Below are 17,195 nucleotides of genomic sequence, written 5' to 3'. Positions count from 1 at the left end.
TGATACAAACAGCATCCTGTGTTAAACCCAACTTTCTTTAGCAATCCAGTAAAAAAACTGAAACCTGCTAAAAGATAATGACCACTTCCCTTTTCTCATAAGTCCTAGGTCTGCAGGCTCCTCCAGTATTTAGGAAACTCCATAGGCATTTTCACTGCTGTTCCTCCCTACTTGGCTGTGTCTGGCTATACCCAATGGCCTTAATCTGCATTAAAATAAATTAAGGGCCAATCATCTTAATATCTGATGATATTTTTTAATAAATTGGATTTGGCACAAACAAAAGAATGTGATTTTCTCCATGTTCTAATAATGGCCACCACTGTGAATATTCTATATAGAGATCGCGCCTCCTCTCTAGAATCATTAATGCCTGCTTATAAGGTAGGACTGCATTATTTTAAGGCTTGTGGAAGAAGTTTCACCTGCATTTAAAAGGAAAACTTTATGCTTGGTGTCTAGAATATATAAATTTGTTGATATTAGCCAGACTAATGTATTTAGTATTGAATTCTTGCCATTCTTATTGTAACTGCCAATAAAATGAAATGACGAAGGTTCAGAATGTGTAATTATGTATTGCACATTAGTGACATAACATGATCAGTAACGTGATTTCCCTGTTCCTGCAATAGACACGCAATGCCCTCCCTAAAGTGAAGGACTGGCTTAAAGTCTAGAAAAAAATAATAATTTGTAAGTTACAGTGATTGCTGACCTTAAAATCAACTCCTGTAGAGGTTGCAGTGGTCTTTGTTTTCATTTATAGGTGGTATTTAAACTATTTGCATTTTCAGTTGCTGGTTGGATACAGGCAAAATTGGGTATTTTTCAGATTAGCAACCCAGAAACTAGAAGGCATATTTGTTTTCCTTATTCCTATTAATGTTCTTATCATACGTCTTTTTAATCAGACTTCTCTGATTCACCTTGATGTCATGCAAAGCACTGTTTGGTTGCTATGGTAAGTGGGACCCTTACAACCAGATAGTTTAAATTCCAAACTGGGGAGCTTTAGAATAAATTGTTAATTAAAAAAAAAAAAAAAAAAAAGAAAACCTCTCCTGTTCACCGATCCTTATTATATTAAATGACGGCATCCTGTTGGGCATCTATGGAGTGGTGACAGGGGGACTCAGGTGAGCATTTTAGCTCTTAGGCTAGCCTGTCACGCCACTGTGTGGGTCCAATAGTCTACCACGTTACATATACTATAGTATCAGGAGCAGTGACAGGGGTCTGATTGTCTGAATGGCTTACATAATCCAGGTCAATAGAAAGTAATCAGACTTGTACACAAAATAAGGACATCTGTATCTAAGAAAAGTGCCACCTATTGACACACAGAGGAACAGAAAATTAAATAAGTGTAAATAGGAAATGATTTAGAATTCTTAGGCTTCAATAGGATGTGAGTGCCTTTTAACTTTTGTTACTATAGCAAAGCATTAGATTGTCTACGGAGCTTGGCCATCTATCAGAATAGCAGGACATTCAGAATGAACATTTTTGCAAAGCTTAATCCCAGCTCCAAAGGGACATCAGCAAAATATATGAAATGCACCAGTATTCATTCCACCACACTGAGTGACCCAAACACTTGCCAGATGCCTTACAGAAGTTGTATGAAAGTGCAGCATTTTGATTGGCTGTTGTCATTGAATACACTTAGGAGCTAATTTATTCATTATCATATATATTGTATATAGGTGTGTGTGTGTGTATATAGCTGGCCATACACGTGGCGATCTCACGATGTTTCGTACGACCGTCGGTCGCACGAAACATCGTCAGATCCGCCACACACCATTCAGGGCTGAATCGGCAGGTAAGGAGGTAGAAACAATAGGATTTCTACCTCCTTCTGCCGATTCAGCTCTGAAGGGAGAATTTTGGTCAGGCGCCTTCTATGGCGCCCGATCAAAATTTTCTAACTTGGCCGATCGGCGAGCCGACCGATTTCAGCAGCTTCCTGCGATATCGGTCGGCTCGCTGACATGCCATACACGCACCGATTATCGTACGAAACGAGGTTTCGTACGATAATATCGGTGCGTGTATGGCCACCTTTAGTGTATGTATGGGATTCGTTATCTTGAAAACTTTTAACCAGAAAGCTCCGAATTTTGGGAAGGCCATCTCACATAGACTTCATTATAATCAAATAATTCAATTTTTAATAATTGTTTTCCTTTTTCTCTGTAATAATAAAACAGTACCTTGTATTTGATCCCAACTAAGCTATAATTAATCCTTATTGGAGGCAGAACAATCCTATTGGGTTTATTTAATGTTTCAATTATTTTTTTTAAGTACAATTAAAGGACAAATCAACACAAAATATATTTTTTTGCATAATAAAAGAAAACAATATTTTATGCAACTTTGCAATATACATTCATTACAAATTTGTGTTATTTGTATGTACAGTATAATTGCTAATAAAAGCAGTGTTTGTCTGTTCTTTTCCCTGCCCTGGGGGCTCTGGTGTTTGAAACACTGTAACACAAGGCAGCAGACTGACAGACCTGACTTGCTGGAGGAGACTGACGTTTGCAACATTGTTTAAAAAGTAACAACCAGGAGTTCAGCAAGTGCTGCTTTCAATAGCAATTACATTTACAAATAACTTTTAAAGTACTAACATTATTAAATAAATTCATATTGGGAAGTTGCTTAAAATTATATTTTCTTTTATTAGGCAAAAAATTGTTTTTGGGGTTGACATGTCCTTTAAAATATGCTGTTCCAAATTACAGAAAGATCCACATGTGCGTGTGTATATGTATAAATACACATATATAAATATTTAATATACATTCACTGAGTTTTAACCAATTATCTGAGCTATACTGTCTAAATCAGTTATATAATAACAAATGAATATGTTCAAACATATTCGTTTATTATTTGACCAGCCTATAAAAATCACACATGGGCATTAGTCTGACATAGTGATGCAAACCTGAAAAACAACTGAACTGAACTGAATCCAGTTCCAGTTGATTTATGGTGTGTCTGTCAATTCTCTGCTAATACTGGGAGCGCTGCCGATACTGTGCTATGGGGCGCCTAATGGGCAAACCACGACATTTCCACTTTGCTTACCTCCCTAACCAAACTCTGCTATGGGAAACACCTGGCAACACAGATTGGGAAGTGTCCCTGTTAAAAGTGAAACTCTTCTGTTAACCCATAGTTAAAACTATGCCCTGCTGTTATGCTATTTATGTTCTTGGGCTCTGTAACATTAGGATGTAGGCAGTTTATTCAGCAGCCAAGGAAATCTTCCCTCGCCACCTCTGTCAATGAGCAAGAGTTTTAAAAAAAATGTTACAGCTTTTATCTTGCTTTTATTTCAAACTTAATTTAGGTGGTTGCTGGAACATAAGACAGATTTCTAAAAACAAATGATATATGCTTAGGATATATGCCGAAGTATCACTGTTGGCTTAAGATTTTTATCTATAGGGATACTGACAAGTGAACTTTCTGCTGTACCAAGAACCCAGAAGGCATTTCTGTTTCAGCAGTTGGAAATCCTAGACCTGCTTGCTACTCAAAACAGCATTTTTAATTTGATGACATCTATGAGGCAACAGCTAGACAGGGGTTAGTAGGTAATCTGGGCCATTCTAGCTAGGTGATCCATTTCTGAAATGTTGTTTGTAGTTTAAAGCTGGCTATACATGGGCTGATAAAAGGTGCCAACTCTGTTCCTCCTCCACCAGACTAGTATGTGGCTGACAATCATTCAGATGTCTATCAGACTGTCAGGCAAAGGCTACATTGACACGTTGATGCAGTCCTTCTCCAATTGTTTGGTGGCATGGCTGCATGAAATCACAGGTCACCTGGTGGCTTCCCCTGTGGGGGGGTTCCCCTTATGTGCTTACCACTCTTCAGCTGCAGTCTATCTAGATCTGCTGACAAGGAGGTTTTATGACTTAAGTTGTATATAGCCAGTGTGGTAGTGCTAAATGTCCCAAACTGTTGTGTTAGGGCTCTCGCATACGGGGAGATTAGTCGCCTGCGACAAATCTCCCTGTTCGCAGGCGACTAATCTCCCCGGATTGCCATCCCACCGGCGAAAATAAAGGTGGGATGGCAATCCGGGGAGATAAGTTGCCCGCGAACAGGGAGATTTGTCGCTGGCGACTAATCTCCCCATGTGCCAGAGCCCTTAGGAATGCAGACTTGGACCATGTATGATTTACAAAGCAGCCGACTTTAACAGTCGAATCATGTTAGTAGCTATTTCCTATGCTTCCCAGTTGATCAAAACTGCACCAATCCTAATCATACTGTTGTACCAGATCAAAGCTTTATCTTATCTGCTGTCAAAATACACACTTGTGCTTTTATTTTTATATTTAATAATCTTTAGTTAACATCTGTGTTTTAGAAGAACAATGAAATGGTCTTTCAACAGGAGAAATTTCATTATATTTTTCAAGGGTTTAATAAAGGTGTCCCCTTTTGCCTTCCTTCATTCTTTTCTTTTAATTCTACTCTTTTCTTTGTTCTACCAGCTATGTCAAAAAGCTGTTTTCCCCCTCTAACTCTTGTCTCTGATACAAATGTCATTTTGTGTGTGTGTGTCAGGTGCCGGGGCTGGTAGCACAATGAGTAGTGTAATTTAAGGAAAAATAAAAGCTTTATATCAGACTTTCATATGTGTGTAAATAATTTGCAATACTCCTTTTCCTAGGCTGGGACAGGAGGTAGGCTGCCCTGTCTCTTAATGGAGTCTCTCTAGTGCTTATTTGCATCACTCAGTATGGGGGGGGGGGCATTATTACATCACCTGATGATATTCTTGATGTTTGGACAATTCTGTCATCAAAACAATTTTTTTTCTTTTCTCTTTTTGTTTTCTTGCATTTTGTCCAGCCACTCTTGCACTCATGTTCTTTTACTGCAAGTTTTAGGGCCCCCTTTCCTGTCCAACACTACATATATATTCTTTCTTCCCTACCACATTTTCTTTTTACAAATGCATGTTCAAGAAGGTTGTGAATGACATGCTTTTAAGCCTATATTGATGGTTTGTTATTGTGACTAAAGCTTAACTAAAGAAGTAGGGCAGAAATGCTGGCCTAGCCAACCACAGCCCTCTAACAGGGAGGATCTGTGGCCCCCAAAATGGGTGGCTTACCTTTAACTTAACTTTTAGTATGTTATAGAATAGAACTCTGCAACATACAACCCCTTTAATGTAGTCTATCTGTGCTTGAATGGGATGATGTTAAGTTTACAAGTGCCTGAGAATGTGTATGGAAAGTCTTTATTAAAGGAGAACTATACCCCCGGGTGATAAAAGGCCCCTTAGCTATCACTGCCTTGGCCCCCCTCACCTCTCCCTTATCACATAGTTTCTAATTTTGAACACTGTCCCTATCTCTAACCCCAAGCTAAACCAGCAGAGTAGCGCAGCTCTGTACCTGGCCAATATCTTCTTTGCAACTGAACAGTCTTGGGGTATCTCCCCGATACGAACCCTGCTTGCACATGTGCAGTTGGAGGTAGCAGGAAATCTGCTTAAACTGTGCATGCCCAAGCAGGTTTGTATTGGCGGAGAGACCCAAAGACTGTTCAGTTGAAAAGAAGATGTCAGCCAGATACACAGCTGCGCTACTCTGCTGTTTTAGCTAGAGGTTAGCGATATGGACAGTGTTAAAACGTAGAAACTATGTGATAAGGGAGAGGTGAGGGGGGCCAAGGCAGTGATAGTTAAGGGGGCTTTTATAGCCCAGGGGTACAGTTCTCCTTTAAGAAGCTAGCTGCAACTCCTCTCACCTTTAATAAAAACCAACAATTGTCATGCATGCAGATCCAGGTGCTGCTGGAATAAGGAAATTACACTTCTCCCTCCAGAAACCGCTTTATTGCAACTTCTGCCAGAGGTGAAATGTGAGAGGATATGACCAGTAGTAAATGTGACAATATAGCAGTTGCCCAAAGAGATCACTTACAGATCGTCATTCTCTTATTCACACAACAAAAAGTTTGAAGCTTGGTTAAGGAATAAAGGAAAACTATACCCCCAAATAATGTAGGTCTCTATAAAAACATATTGCACAAACAAGCTCATATGTAAAACTCTGCTTCATCTAAATAAACCATTTTCATAAAATATACTTTTTTAGTAGTATGTGCTATTGGGTACTCCGAAATAGAAAATTGCCATTTTAAGAATTAAGGGCCGCCCCCTGGGATCATAGGATTCACAGTGCACACAAACAAGCCAAGGCACACACATACATGCTAGGCCCCATCAGCCAATTAATGGACAGAGGTTCTGCCTTTTACTCCCACACTTCATCCTGTTACAGTTAGAGCCGCATTATTTCCTGTCAGCTGATCTCTGAGGGAGCACCCAGCCCATCACTAAATGGTGGCTCAAGGGAAAGGATGTAAAAGGGCAATATTTACTGATATATACAGTGGTGTGAAAAACTATTTGCCCCTTTTGCATGTTTGTCACACTTAAATGTTTCTGCTCATCAAAAACCGTTAACTATTAGTCAAAGATAACATAATTGAACACAAAATGCAGTTTTTAAATGAAGGTTTACGTTATTAAGGGAGAAAAAAAACTCCAAATCTACATGGCCCTGTGTGAAAAAGTGATTGCCCCCCTTGTTAAAAAATAACTGTGGTTTATCACACCTGAGTTCAATTTCTGTAGTCACCCCCAGGCCTGATTACTGCCACACCTGTTTCAATCAAGAAATCACTTAAATAGGAGCTACCTGACACAGAGAAGTAGACCAAAAGCACCTCAAAAGCTAGACATCATGCCAAGATCCAAAGAAATTCAGGAACAAATGAGAACAAAAGTAATTGAGATCTATCAGTCTGGTAAAGGTTATAAAGCCATTTCTAAAGCTTTGGGACTCCAGCGAACCACAGTGAGAGCCATTATCCACAAATGGCAAAAGCATGGAACAGTGGTGAACCTTCCCAGGAGTGACCGGCCGACCAAAATTACCCCAAGAGCGCAGAGACAACTCATCCGAGAGGCCACAAAAGACCCCAGGACAACATCTAAAGAACTGCAGGCCTCACTTGCCTCAATTAAGGTCAGTGTTCACGACTCCACCATAAGAAAGAGACTGGGCAAAAACGGCCTGCATGGCAGATTTCCAAGGCGCAAACCACTTTTAAGCAAAAAGAACATTAAGGCTCGTCTCAATTTTGCTAAAAAACATCTCAATGATTGCCAAGACTTATGGGAAAATACCTTGTGGACCGACGAGACAAAAGTTGAACTTTTTGGAAGGTGCGTGTCCCGTTACATCTGGCGTAAAAGTAACACAGCATTTCAGAAAAAGAACATCATACCAACAGTAAAATATGGTGGTGGTAGTGTGATGGTCTGGGGTTGTTTTGCTGCTTCAGGACCTGGAAGGCTTGCTGTGATAGATGGAACCATGAATTCTACTGTCTACCAAAAAATCCTGAAGGAGAATGTCCGGCCATCTGTTCGTCAACTCAAGCTGAAGCGATCTTGGGTGCTGCAGCAGGACAATGACCCAAAACACACCAGCAAATCCACCTCTGAATGGCTGAAGAAAAACAAAATGAAGACTTTGGAGTGGCCTAGTCAAAGTCCTGACCTGAATCCTATTGAGATGTTGTGGCATGACCTTAAAAAGGCAGTTCATGCTAGAAAACCCTCAAATAAAGCTGAATTACAACAATTCTGCAAAGATGAGTGGGCCAAAATTCCTCCAGAGCGCTGTAAAAGACTCGTTGCAAGTTATCGCAAACGCTTGATTGCAGTTATTGCTGCTAAGGGTGGCCCAACCAGTTATTAGGTTCAGGGGGCAATTACTTTTTCAGACAGGGCCATGTAGGTTTGGATTTTTTTTCTCCCTGAATAATAAAAACCCTCATTTAAAAACTGCATTTTGTGTTTACTTGTGTTATCTTTGACTAATAGTTAAATGTGTTTGATGATCAGAAACATTTAAGTGTGACAAACATGCAAAAGAATAAGAAATCAGGAAGGGGGCAAATAGTTTTTCACACCACTGTATATTCCTGTTTGGCGAGATTCTTTAATAGATCACTTAACATAATAAAAACTATTTGTTGGTTAAGTATTCATTCTGGGGGTATAGTTTTCCTTTAAGTGGATGATACAAGTTAGTATAAAGTAGGCACAGGGCAATAGGAAAATAATCTACTGTGCATGAAGGAAACCATGGTCTGAATTACAACAAAAGAGCGAGTGACATTTGACTGCTTGAAATAGCATTGATTAAATATACTTTTATATTGCTGTTCCAGAGAGCACAGGAGGACTTTTGACTTTCAAGAACAGGGCAGATATTCCCCACAATTATCCTAGACATAGAGAGGGACTGAGAAGGAACACTTGCTATATTTGTTATTTTCCTCTCCCACAACTGATGATTAAACAGAAAAACAACACACAAGAGAGATTCAATACATATACATACTGCCTCTTGTTTATCAGCCTCCGCTGGAACGAAAGCCTTTACAAGCTCTTTCATTTATTACTGGTCCTATAATGGCCTGTGAGATTTTAAAGTACAGTTCTTTTTACCTGTGCCTCTAATTCATCATGTATCTAGCAATATCATCAGGAAAACTCAATTTAACCTATTAACTCAGCACAAGAAAACACCTGCAAAATGTTGGAAACTCCCAGTGCCTCCATAAGGTTCTGCATTCTTAACATGAAGTGAAAGTCTAGTTCTACTGGCTGCTCTTAAGGCCATACAATTTATAATTTGTATCCTTTAGGCACAAGCAGATTATAATATCATCCTAAATTGTGCTGATTTTTTCATTACAAGAGAATAAAATATAATTGTTATAATTAAGGTTGACATTAGCTAGCTTGTACGATATTCAACTGACTGACTGCCAAATGGTCATATGTTGTAGGTTTTGACTATCCATATGGATGACCAGATAGAATTGCTGTCTTAGTTTAGGAAGGCCAGATGGTCAGTCAGTATGGCTGAATTAGTCAAATTGCCCAACAGTATCTGGGCACGTATGGCTTGTTTTATGAGTCTGCCTCTCCCCTCCCCACCTCTTGGGAAATTAGACTTTGGAACAAAAATGCAGTATGTTGGTTCTAGTGTTGTTTCATTTCAGGGAGGAGTATAGTAGTTCTAAAGACCATTTTCATTTTACCTTTCTTTTCATATAATTTGCCACAAATGGCTCCTGCATGGCCATCCTGTGACAGCGCAATACCGTGCTTGTGTAAAGTGCAGATCTGTCATTTCCTTCCTGAATGCTGTGGTTGGAGAGTTCCTCGTGGCTCTGTAACCACAATGTTCCACTCTGCTCATTTTAGTCCTTTTACTGAATGCACGGTATGTATCAAGCTCAAAAAGCAACGCTCCTCGTTGTAAAAAAATAAATCCTAGATTTATTGTATTGATCGTAATAAAGTATCATAGGTGCAAGCTCAACTATGAGGACATACAGTGGCTTGCAAAAGTATTCGGCCCCCTTGAACTTTTCCACATTTTGTCACATTACAGCCACAAACATGAATCAATTTTATTGGAATTCCACGTGAAAGACCAATACAAAGTGGTGTACACGTGAGTATATACATGATTCCAAACATTTTTTACAAATAAATAACTGCAAAGTGGGGTGTGCGTAATTATTCAGCCCCCTGAGTCAATACTTTGTAGAACCACCTTTTGCTGCAATTACAGCTGCCAGTCTTTTAGGGTATGTCTCTACCAGCTTTGCACATCTAGAGACTGAAATCCTTGCCCATTCTTCTTTGCAAAACAGCTCCAGCTCAGTCAGATTAGATGGACAGCGTTTGTGAACAGCAGTTTTCAGATCTTGCCACAGATTCTCCATTGGATTTAGATCTGGACTTTGACTGGGCCATTCTAACACATGGATATGTTTTGTTTTAAACCATTCCATTGTTGCCCTGGCTTTATGTTTAGGGTCGTTGTCCTGCTGGAAGGTGAACCTCCGCCCCAGTCTCAAGTCTTTTGCAGACTCCAAGAGGTTTTCTTCCAAGATTGCCCTGTATTTGGCTCCATCCATCTTCCCATCAACTCTGACCAGCTTCCCTGTCCCTGCTGAAGAGAAGCACCCCCAGAGCATGATGCTGCCACCACCATATTTGACAGTGGGGATGGTGTGTTCAGAGTGATGTGCAGTGTTAGTTTTCCGCCACACATAGCGTTTTGCATTTTGGCCAAAAAGTTCCATTTTGGTCTCATCTGAGCAGAGCACCTTCTTCCACATGTTTGCTGTGTCCCCCACATGGCTTGTGGCAAACTGCAAACGGGACTTCTTATGGTTTTCTGTTAACAATGGCTTTCTTCTTGCCACTCTTCCATAAAGGCCAACTTTGTGCAGTGCACGACTAATAGTTGTCCTATGGACAGATTCCGCCACCTGAGCTGTAGATCTCTGCAGCTCCCCCAGAGTCACCATGGGCCTCTTGGCTGCATTTCTGATCAGCGCTCTCCTTGTTCGGCCTGTGAGTTTAGGGGGACGGCCTTGTCTTGGTAGGTTTACAGTTGTGCCATACTCCTTCCATTTCTGAATGATCGGTGGAACAGTGCTCCGTGGGATGTTCAAGGCTTTGGAAATCTTTTTGTAGCCTAAGCCTGCTTTAAATTTCTCAATAACTTTATCCCTGACCTGTCTGGTGTGTTCTTTGGACTTCATGGTGTTGTTGCTCCCAATATTCTCTTAGACAACCTCTGAGGCCGTCACAGAGCAGCTGTATTTGTACTGACATTAGATTACACACAGGGGCACTCTATTAAGTCATTGGCACTCATCAGGCAATGTCTATGGGCAACTGACTGCACTCAGACCAAAGGAGGCTGAATAATTACGCACACCCCACTTTGCAGTTATTTATTTGTAAAAAATGTTTGGAATCATGTATGATTTTCCTTCCACTTCTCACGTGTACACCACTTTGTATTGGTCTTTCACGTGGAATTCCAATAAAACTGATTCATGTTTGTGGCTGTAATGTGACAAAATGTGGAAAAGTTCAAGGGGGCCGAATACTTTTGCAAGCCACTGTAAGTGGAGACCCAAATTCACTGACATGTTTGACATCCGTAGTAAATTCAGCTACAGCTTATTTTGGCAGAAAAATACACAAGCGTGGGAAACTTTCTGCACTTGCAGGTCCACCTTAGGGACTACCGGGAAAGCCTGGTGAAATGGCAATGCTGTGCAGTTTTCCAGGTTTTCTTGCCCTTTAAAAGACTTGAGACTCATGGATTCCTTTACAGTGGAATAGGCTTGCTTTTTTAGTAAAATTATATTTTTCTAATAATGATCGAAGGTTGGCCTAAATCCAGTTGGTCTACCTATAAGTTGGCTGTGTTTCACCTAGGGGATTTAACCCCAGGCACAAATTTAACCCCAGGCCAAATATAAAGCAGAACCCCTCTCTGTTGGTGACCTGCTTCCACCATCCCCCTCTCCCTTTAGCTTATGTCTTTACATCAATAATATCCATGTAAGGAGCCCGCTTAATGGTCCAAATTCAATTACTATTTCTGTGAGCGAAATAGAAATCTCCATAGTCTCCAGGACTTTCACCTTTTCTTGTTCCTGTGTTGCACTTTATTACAACACACAGCACCTTCCTTTGTCATTTACTGGCCTGTAAATGACCAGTAATGGAAGCAATATTTACTGTGGTCTGAGACTATATAGAGTCCCTGGATTCTGTTTCATATTTAAAGCATTTAAGCACTTTACTTGCTTTGTAAGCTACGTCACCAATTTTATAACCTGGTCAATACATGTTCCAGTTATAAGGGTTGCGCCATAACAGACTAGTACAGCATAGAAAGCATGATCAGTAAGGGCTGAATATGTGGAATTAATGGACTACTTCACCTTTAAATTAATTTTAGTATGATGTAGACTGATATTCTGGGACAATTTGCACTTGATCTTTATTTTTTGAGTTTGCAGATTCAGTAGTGATTTGCTAGGGTCCAGTTTACCCTAGCAACTAGCCAGTGGTTTAAATTAGAGACCAGAATATGAATAGAAAGGGTCTAAATAGAAAGATAAGTAATAAAAAAAAAAAAAATTGTAGCTTCACAGAACAATAGTTGTTTGGCTGCCGGGATCAGTGACCCCCATTTGAAAGCAGAATCAAAGCAGAAGAAGAAGGCAAATACTTCAAAAACTATTATTAAAAAGAATAAAAAATAAAGACTGTATTGGGAAATTGTTAGGAAGTAGACTACGGCATTTCTAAAATACATTTTCATAAAATAGTAAAGGAAAAAAAATAGAGACCTTCCTCATCTGGTGAGTACTGTTTGAAGACGTAAAGCTTTCTAAAGATAAACTCCCCTGTTACACGAGCATTATGTTTATTTTGGCTTTCTTTCGTTTTTTTTGTTTTCTGGGATAAAACAACTTTTTCTGCCATTGTCTTGCATTGTGCCAAAAAAATAATGCAGCCCCTGAGCGTCTACAAAATAATGTGGTAAAATTTTGTAAAAGTGAAAGGTTAGCTTTGACTGAAAATGTGGAAAAAATAATAAGAGTCTTCAAAAAGTTCTTGGGCCGCATAAAGGAATAAGCAAGGTGAAGTTGTTGACTCAGTACAACACAAAAGAAAGTCTTTGGAGGGATGGAAACAAGCAATGCAACGTGTGCAGCCAGGCCATGCAAACGCAAGCTTATTATAACTGGGCCAGTTGCAGATATGAATAATTATATGATACACACAGCATGCTTGCTAGCCGGCTAGATAAAGGTTGTGATTATATTGCAACATTTTGATGTCTAAAAACAACGGAGACATAAGTGTTCATCCATTGGGATCTGTCAACATTTTGTTGTTTTACTGCTTGGAATTAAAATAGATTTCATTGGAATTTTATATCACTGAGATCATAACAAATCTCAGTCTACAATATCAAAGTGAAACAAAAATCTACATCATTTTTAAAATGATGTACAAATAAAATCCTTGGTTGCTTAAATTCTCTACCTCTTTGCTGTGAAATTCCAGAAGTCGCTGTGGTGCAACCAATTGCCCTTAAGTTAACTTTTAGTATGTTAAAGAATGACTGATTCTAAGCAATTTTGAAATTGGTATTAATTATTTATTTTTTCATTATTTTGTTGTTTTTGAATTACGTGCCTTCATACTTTTTACAGCTTTCAAAAGGGGGTCACTAACCCCCGGCAGCCAAAAACCTTGCTCTGTGAGGCTACAATCTTTATTGTTATTGTTAATTTTTATTATTTCTCTATTCAAGTCCTCTATTATAAATATATTAGTGTTTATATCACTCCCAGGTTGCTACGGTAATCTGAACCCTAGCAACCAGAAAAAAAAAGTGAAATAAAAAAACACAATAAAAAATGTAGACCAAATGCAAATTTTCTAAGAAAATTACTCTCTACATCAGGGATTCCCAAACTATGGCCTGCGGGCCAGATCCAGTCCCTCAAGGTAATTTACCCTGCCCTCGCTGCATCCTTACCCCTGGCTACTACCTGTCTGCAGATGCAGTGGGGAGCGAGTGAGCAGGGAGCCGGAGGGCGCAGCGGGGAACGAGTGAGCAGGGAGCCGGGGGGCGCAGCGGGGAGCGAGGGAGCCGGGGGGCGCAGCAGGGAGCGAGTGAGCAGGGAGCCGGGGGGCGCAGCAGGGAGCTAGTGAGCAGGGAGCCGGGGGGGCGCAGCGGGGAGAGAGGGAGCCGGGAGCCGGAGGGCGCAGCGGGGAACGAGTGAGCAGGGAGCCGGAGGGCGCAGCGGGGAGCGAGTGAGCAGGGAGCCGGGGGGCGCAGCGGGGAGCGAGTGAGCAGGGAGCCGGGGGGCGCAGCGGGGAGCGAGTGAGCAGGGAGCCGGAGGACAGAGCGGGGGAGCAGTAGTTTGAGGACGCAGGGGGGAGAGCTGCCTTGGGAAAACGTGTATTTTTCAAAACGTATCAGTTAATAGAGCTTCCACTGTATAGTAAGTTAGGAAAAAACGACATTCCCAGCATGCCATTCTCTCTGCAAGCTAATATATGTAGGGAGGGAGGGGGGTGCTTGGGGTTGTGGTTACGCAGCCGGTTTGGCATCACCAATCTGCCACTGTATAACAGCTTTTTAACCTGCAGATCTCAAGCTGGTGCTGCAGGCTGTTTACATAGTGATGTACATAAACAGTAGCTGGAGAACCAAGTTTTGTGTTTTCCAAATATTTGCAGTTGTCAGATTCTCTTTAGGCAATCTGTAGCTTCAACATTACAGGGAGGAACAGAACTTACAGAAGGTTTCACCAAAATGACATTCACAAGGCAGTGTCACTATGACTGGTGAGTTCCTGGTGCAGTACCAGCCGCCCATACTGGGCACCTACAGGAAGAGCAAGAGACTGCCTAGGGGAAACACTGCACAGCACTGGGGATCGGTCTGCATAAATCAAACGGGAAAAGAACCTGCTCTAAGTAAAAAGTTACAGACTGCACATTCCTATACAGACTTTTCTATGTTACATCTCAGAAAAATATAGACCGTATATTCCTAGACATTATTCTGTAAAAAAATACTAAAGGCGCAGCACTAAACTAAACAAGGGAAAGGTTTAACAATATAAAGAGCTTATGAGACTGCTCCACAGTGATATGGCACATACCTAAACAAGAGACTGCTTTAGACACATACGGGAACAGCACAGCCTGCAGAAGATTGAATAAGAGACTGCTCCAGAGTGATAAGGCACATAGCTAAACAAGAGACTGCTTTAGACACATACGGGAACAGCACAGCCTGCAGAAGATTGAATAAGAGACTGCTCCAGAGTGATAAGGCACATAGCTAAACAAGAGACTGCTTTAGACACATACGGGAACAGCACAGCCTGTAAAAGATTGAATAAGAGACTGCTCCAGAGTGATAAGGCACAGAGCTAAACTAGAGACTGATTTAAACACATACAGGAACAGCACAACCTGCATAACATTGAATGCTGACAGGCAAACATAAGGAAACTGCACAGGGCTGAAAAGGAAAGTTGCATAATTAGTGCTGCCAAAATCAGAATAAGATTTCATTCTGTGAAAGGAAAAGTAAACTGCAGCAAAAAGACTATAGAAATCTGCACCAAAGACTTCATAAAGCACCTGAAGTGAATAGAGACAGACAGCTTCAGTGTGAGTGACTGCTACACACACAAGCACCAAAATACATGCATGCCTAATAAAAGACATTGAGAAAACAGATTTCAAAAGAGACTGAGGAAAAGCAGTCCTTCCGCTGACCTGAGAGGAGGAGGAGACAGCCTCACCCACACGCAGAGAGTGTTCAGAGGAGAGGCAAAGAGCACAGGGAGACAAGCACCTGCAAAATGATTCAGAGACAGCTGCATAGAATGAGACAGCTGGCCAACCATGGCCCAGGCAGGTAAGAATGACACTCTCCGGGACAACAGTGATACTAACCAGCAGCCACCTGTCACTTGGTCAGCAAGTTGAATGTGACAGCCCTGCTGGACCACTGACTCTTGGATCTCTTGTGTTCAGTGAATGCTTTTACCTACGTTACCTGCCCTGCTGGTTTGCAGTTTCACCACCCAGTTTATAATTGGCACAGATATGATCTCATACAGTATTTACTCTATTGTGACCTTTGTGGTACAACTTATCTCTTTATTCATCTGTCCGTTGTGTGCACTAACGGTACAGCCCAACAGAACCCTGCTAGGACCCATGGGCTTCATAACATAACACTTGTTGCCCCATATCTCTCCTGTTTCTTTACATTTTATGGATTACTTTACATTTATGGATTACTGCCCATTCCCTAAAATTCTTCAAACCACTTTTGTTTTTCCTCATCGACTCTTCTCTGTTTCTTATTGCTAAATATTATTATTATACAGTTACTATGCCAAAGGTGGAAGACTATAGACTTTATCCCATATGTTTTATAAGGAACAAGAGAGCATATACTATTCCCACCAATATTGTACAGATCACTAACACATACCTATTACTAATAAATATTGTATTAACAAACAGCAGCTGACCCAGCTGGGGGCATAACTATAAATGGCCCAGTGGGGTTTTCACACATGACTATTCAATATACACCTGTGAAACATGTTTGCAAAGTTTTGATTGCTCTTAAAAAAATGTTTGCTCTCTAGCCCTGTAACTTGTTACGTCATTTAGATTGTAAGTTCTACGGGGCAGGGACCCACCATCCTCTTGTCTCTTTGGCACTTAACTCTGTGGAATCCTTGATGCAGCTGTACTTTGTATTTATCTGTATTTATTATCAGACTTTGAATGTATTTGTTTTTGCAATGGCCCCGTTTGTCATATTAATTTAGTGTTCTGCTGTACAGTGCTGCGTACATAGGTAGTGTTTTATAAATAAAAATATACATACATACATACATACATAAAAGTACAAAATGTTGTGAGATATTATGTAGCTACTGAAAGATCTGACTTCTCATCTAAAGGAAAAAGGAGGCGCATTGTAGTTTCTGCCTTGCATTACTGATACCCAGAGCCTCTGCTTATTAATCAGGACATTTCACAGTGGGCAAGAATACAGGGTTTGTGCATCCCAGCTAAGGAACGACAGGTGAACCCACTCCTTTTTCCATGTACAACCCTTAGGAATACTGGGGTTGTGCATCCCAGCTAAGGAATGACAGGTGAACACACTCCTTTTTCCATCTACAACCCTTAGCCATTTGTCAACAATTGTGCTGAAGGTCAAGGTACACAGATATCCACCTCTATTAGCCTAATGTGCATTCCTGACACACACGAACAAGCACTTGCTGACATATTTGCACTAACTTTGTGATTTACAAACAGATGAAGACATTTGCTTGAATGAACACAAACACACATATGTGTACATACTGACGCACACACGCTCATTTTTGTTTCCTTACAAGTAAAGAAACCAATAGTTTTAGCCACTGCAACACCTTCTTAAATGCTGCTCAAATATAGATATTTAATACAGTCTGGAAGGGCCATGGCAGACAGGGAGATTAGTCGCCGCGCAACAAATCTCCCTGATATTCCATCCCACCGGCTAGAATGTAAATCTCCGGTGGGATGGCATATGTGGCGCCGAAATCACCTCCTCTGAAGGCAACTTCGCCGATTTTGGCAAACCGCCGCACCGCGTATGCCATCCCACCGGCGATTTACATTCTAG

At 40.8% G+C, this 17,195-nt stretch overlaps 1 protein-coding gene across 1 annotated transcript in view; it reads left to right on the top strand.

The window, feature by feature from the left end:
* The first annotated feature begins 14,199 nt into the window (after positions 1 to 14,199).
* sh3bp1 (SH3-domain binding protein 1) overlaps positions 14,200 to 17,195 on the top strand; it is a 40,807-nt gene continuing 37,811 nt past the window's right edge. The window contains exon 1 of the mRNA XM_031901089.1: positions 14,200 to 15,413. Within this exon, the coding sequence (XP_031756949.1) occupies positions 15,358 to 15,413 (56 nt within the window). The 5' untranslated portion in view covers positions 14,200 to 15,357. The remainder of the gene's footprint in view (positions 15,414 to 17,195) is intronic.

Source organism: Xenopus tropicalis, chromosome 4 (assembly GCF_000004195.4).
Source record: "Xenopus tropicalis strain Nigerian chromosome 4, UCB_Xtro_10.0, whole genome shotgun sequence".
Taxonomy (NCBI): Eukaryota; Metazoa; Chordata; class Amphibia; order Anura; family Pipidae; genus Xenopus; species Xenopus tropicalis.
The sequence above is the reverse complement of the archived record's forward strand: the minus strand, read 5'-3'. Positions and strand labels throughout refer to the sequence as shown.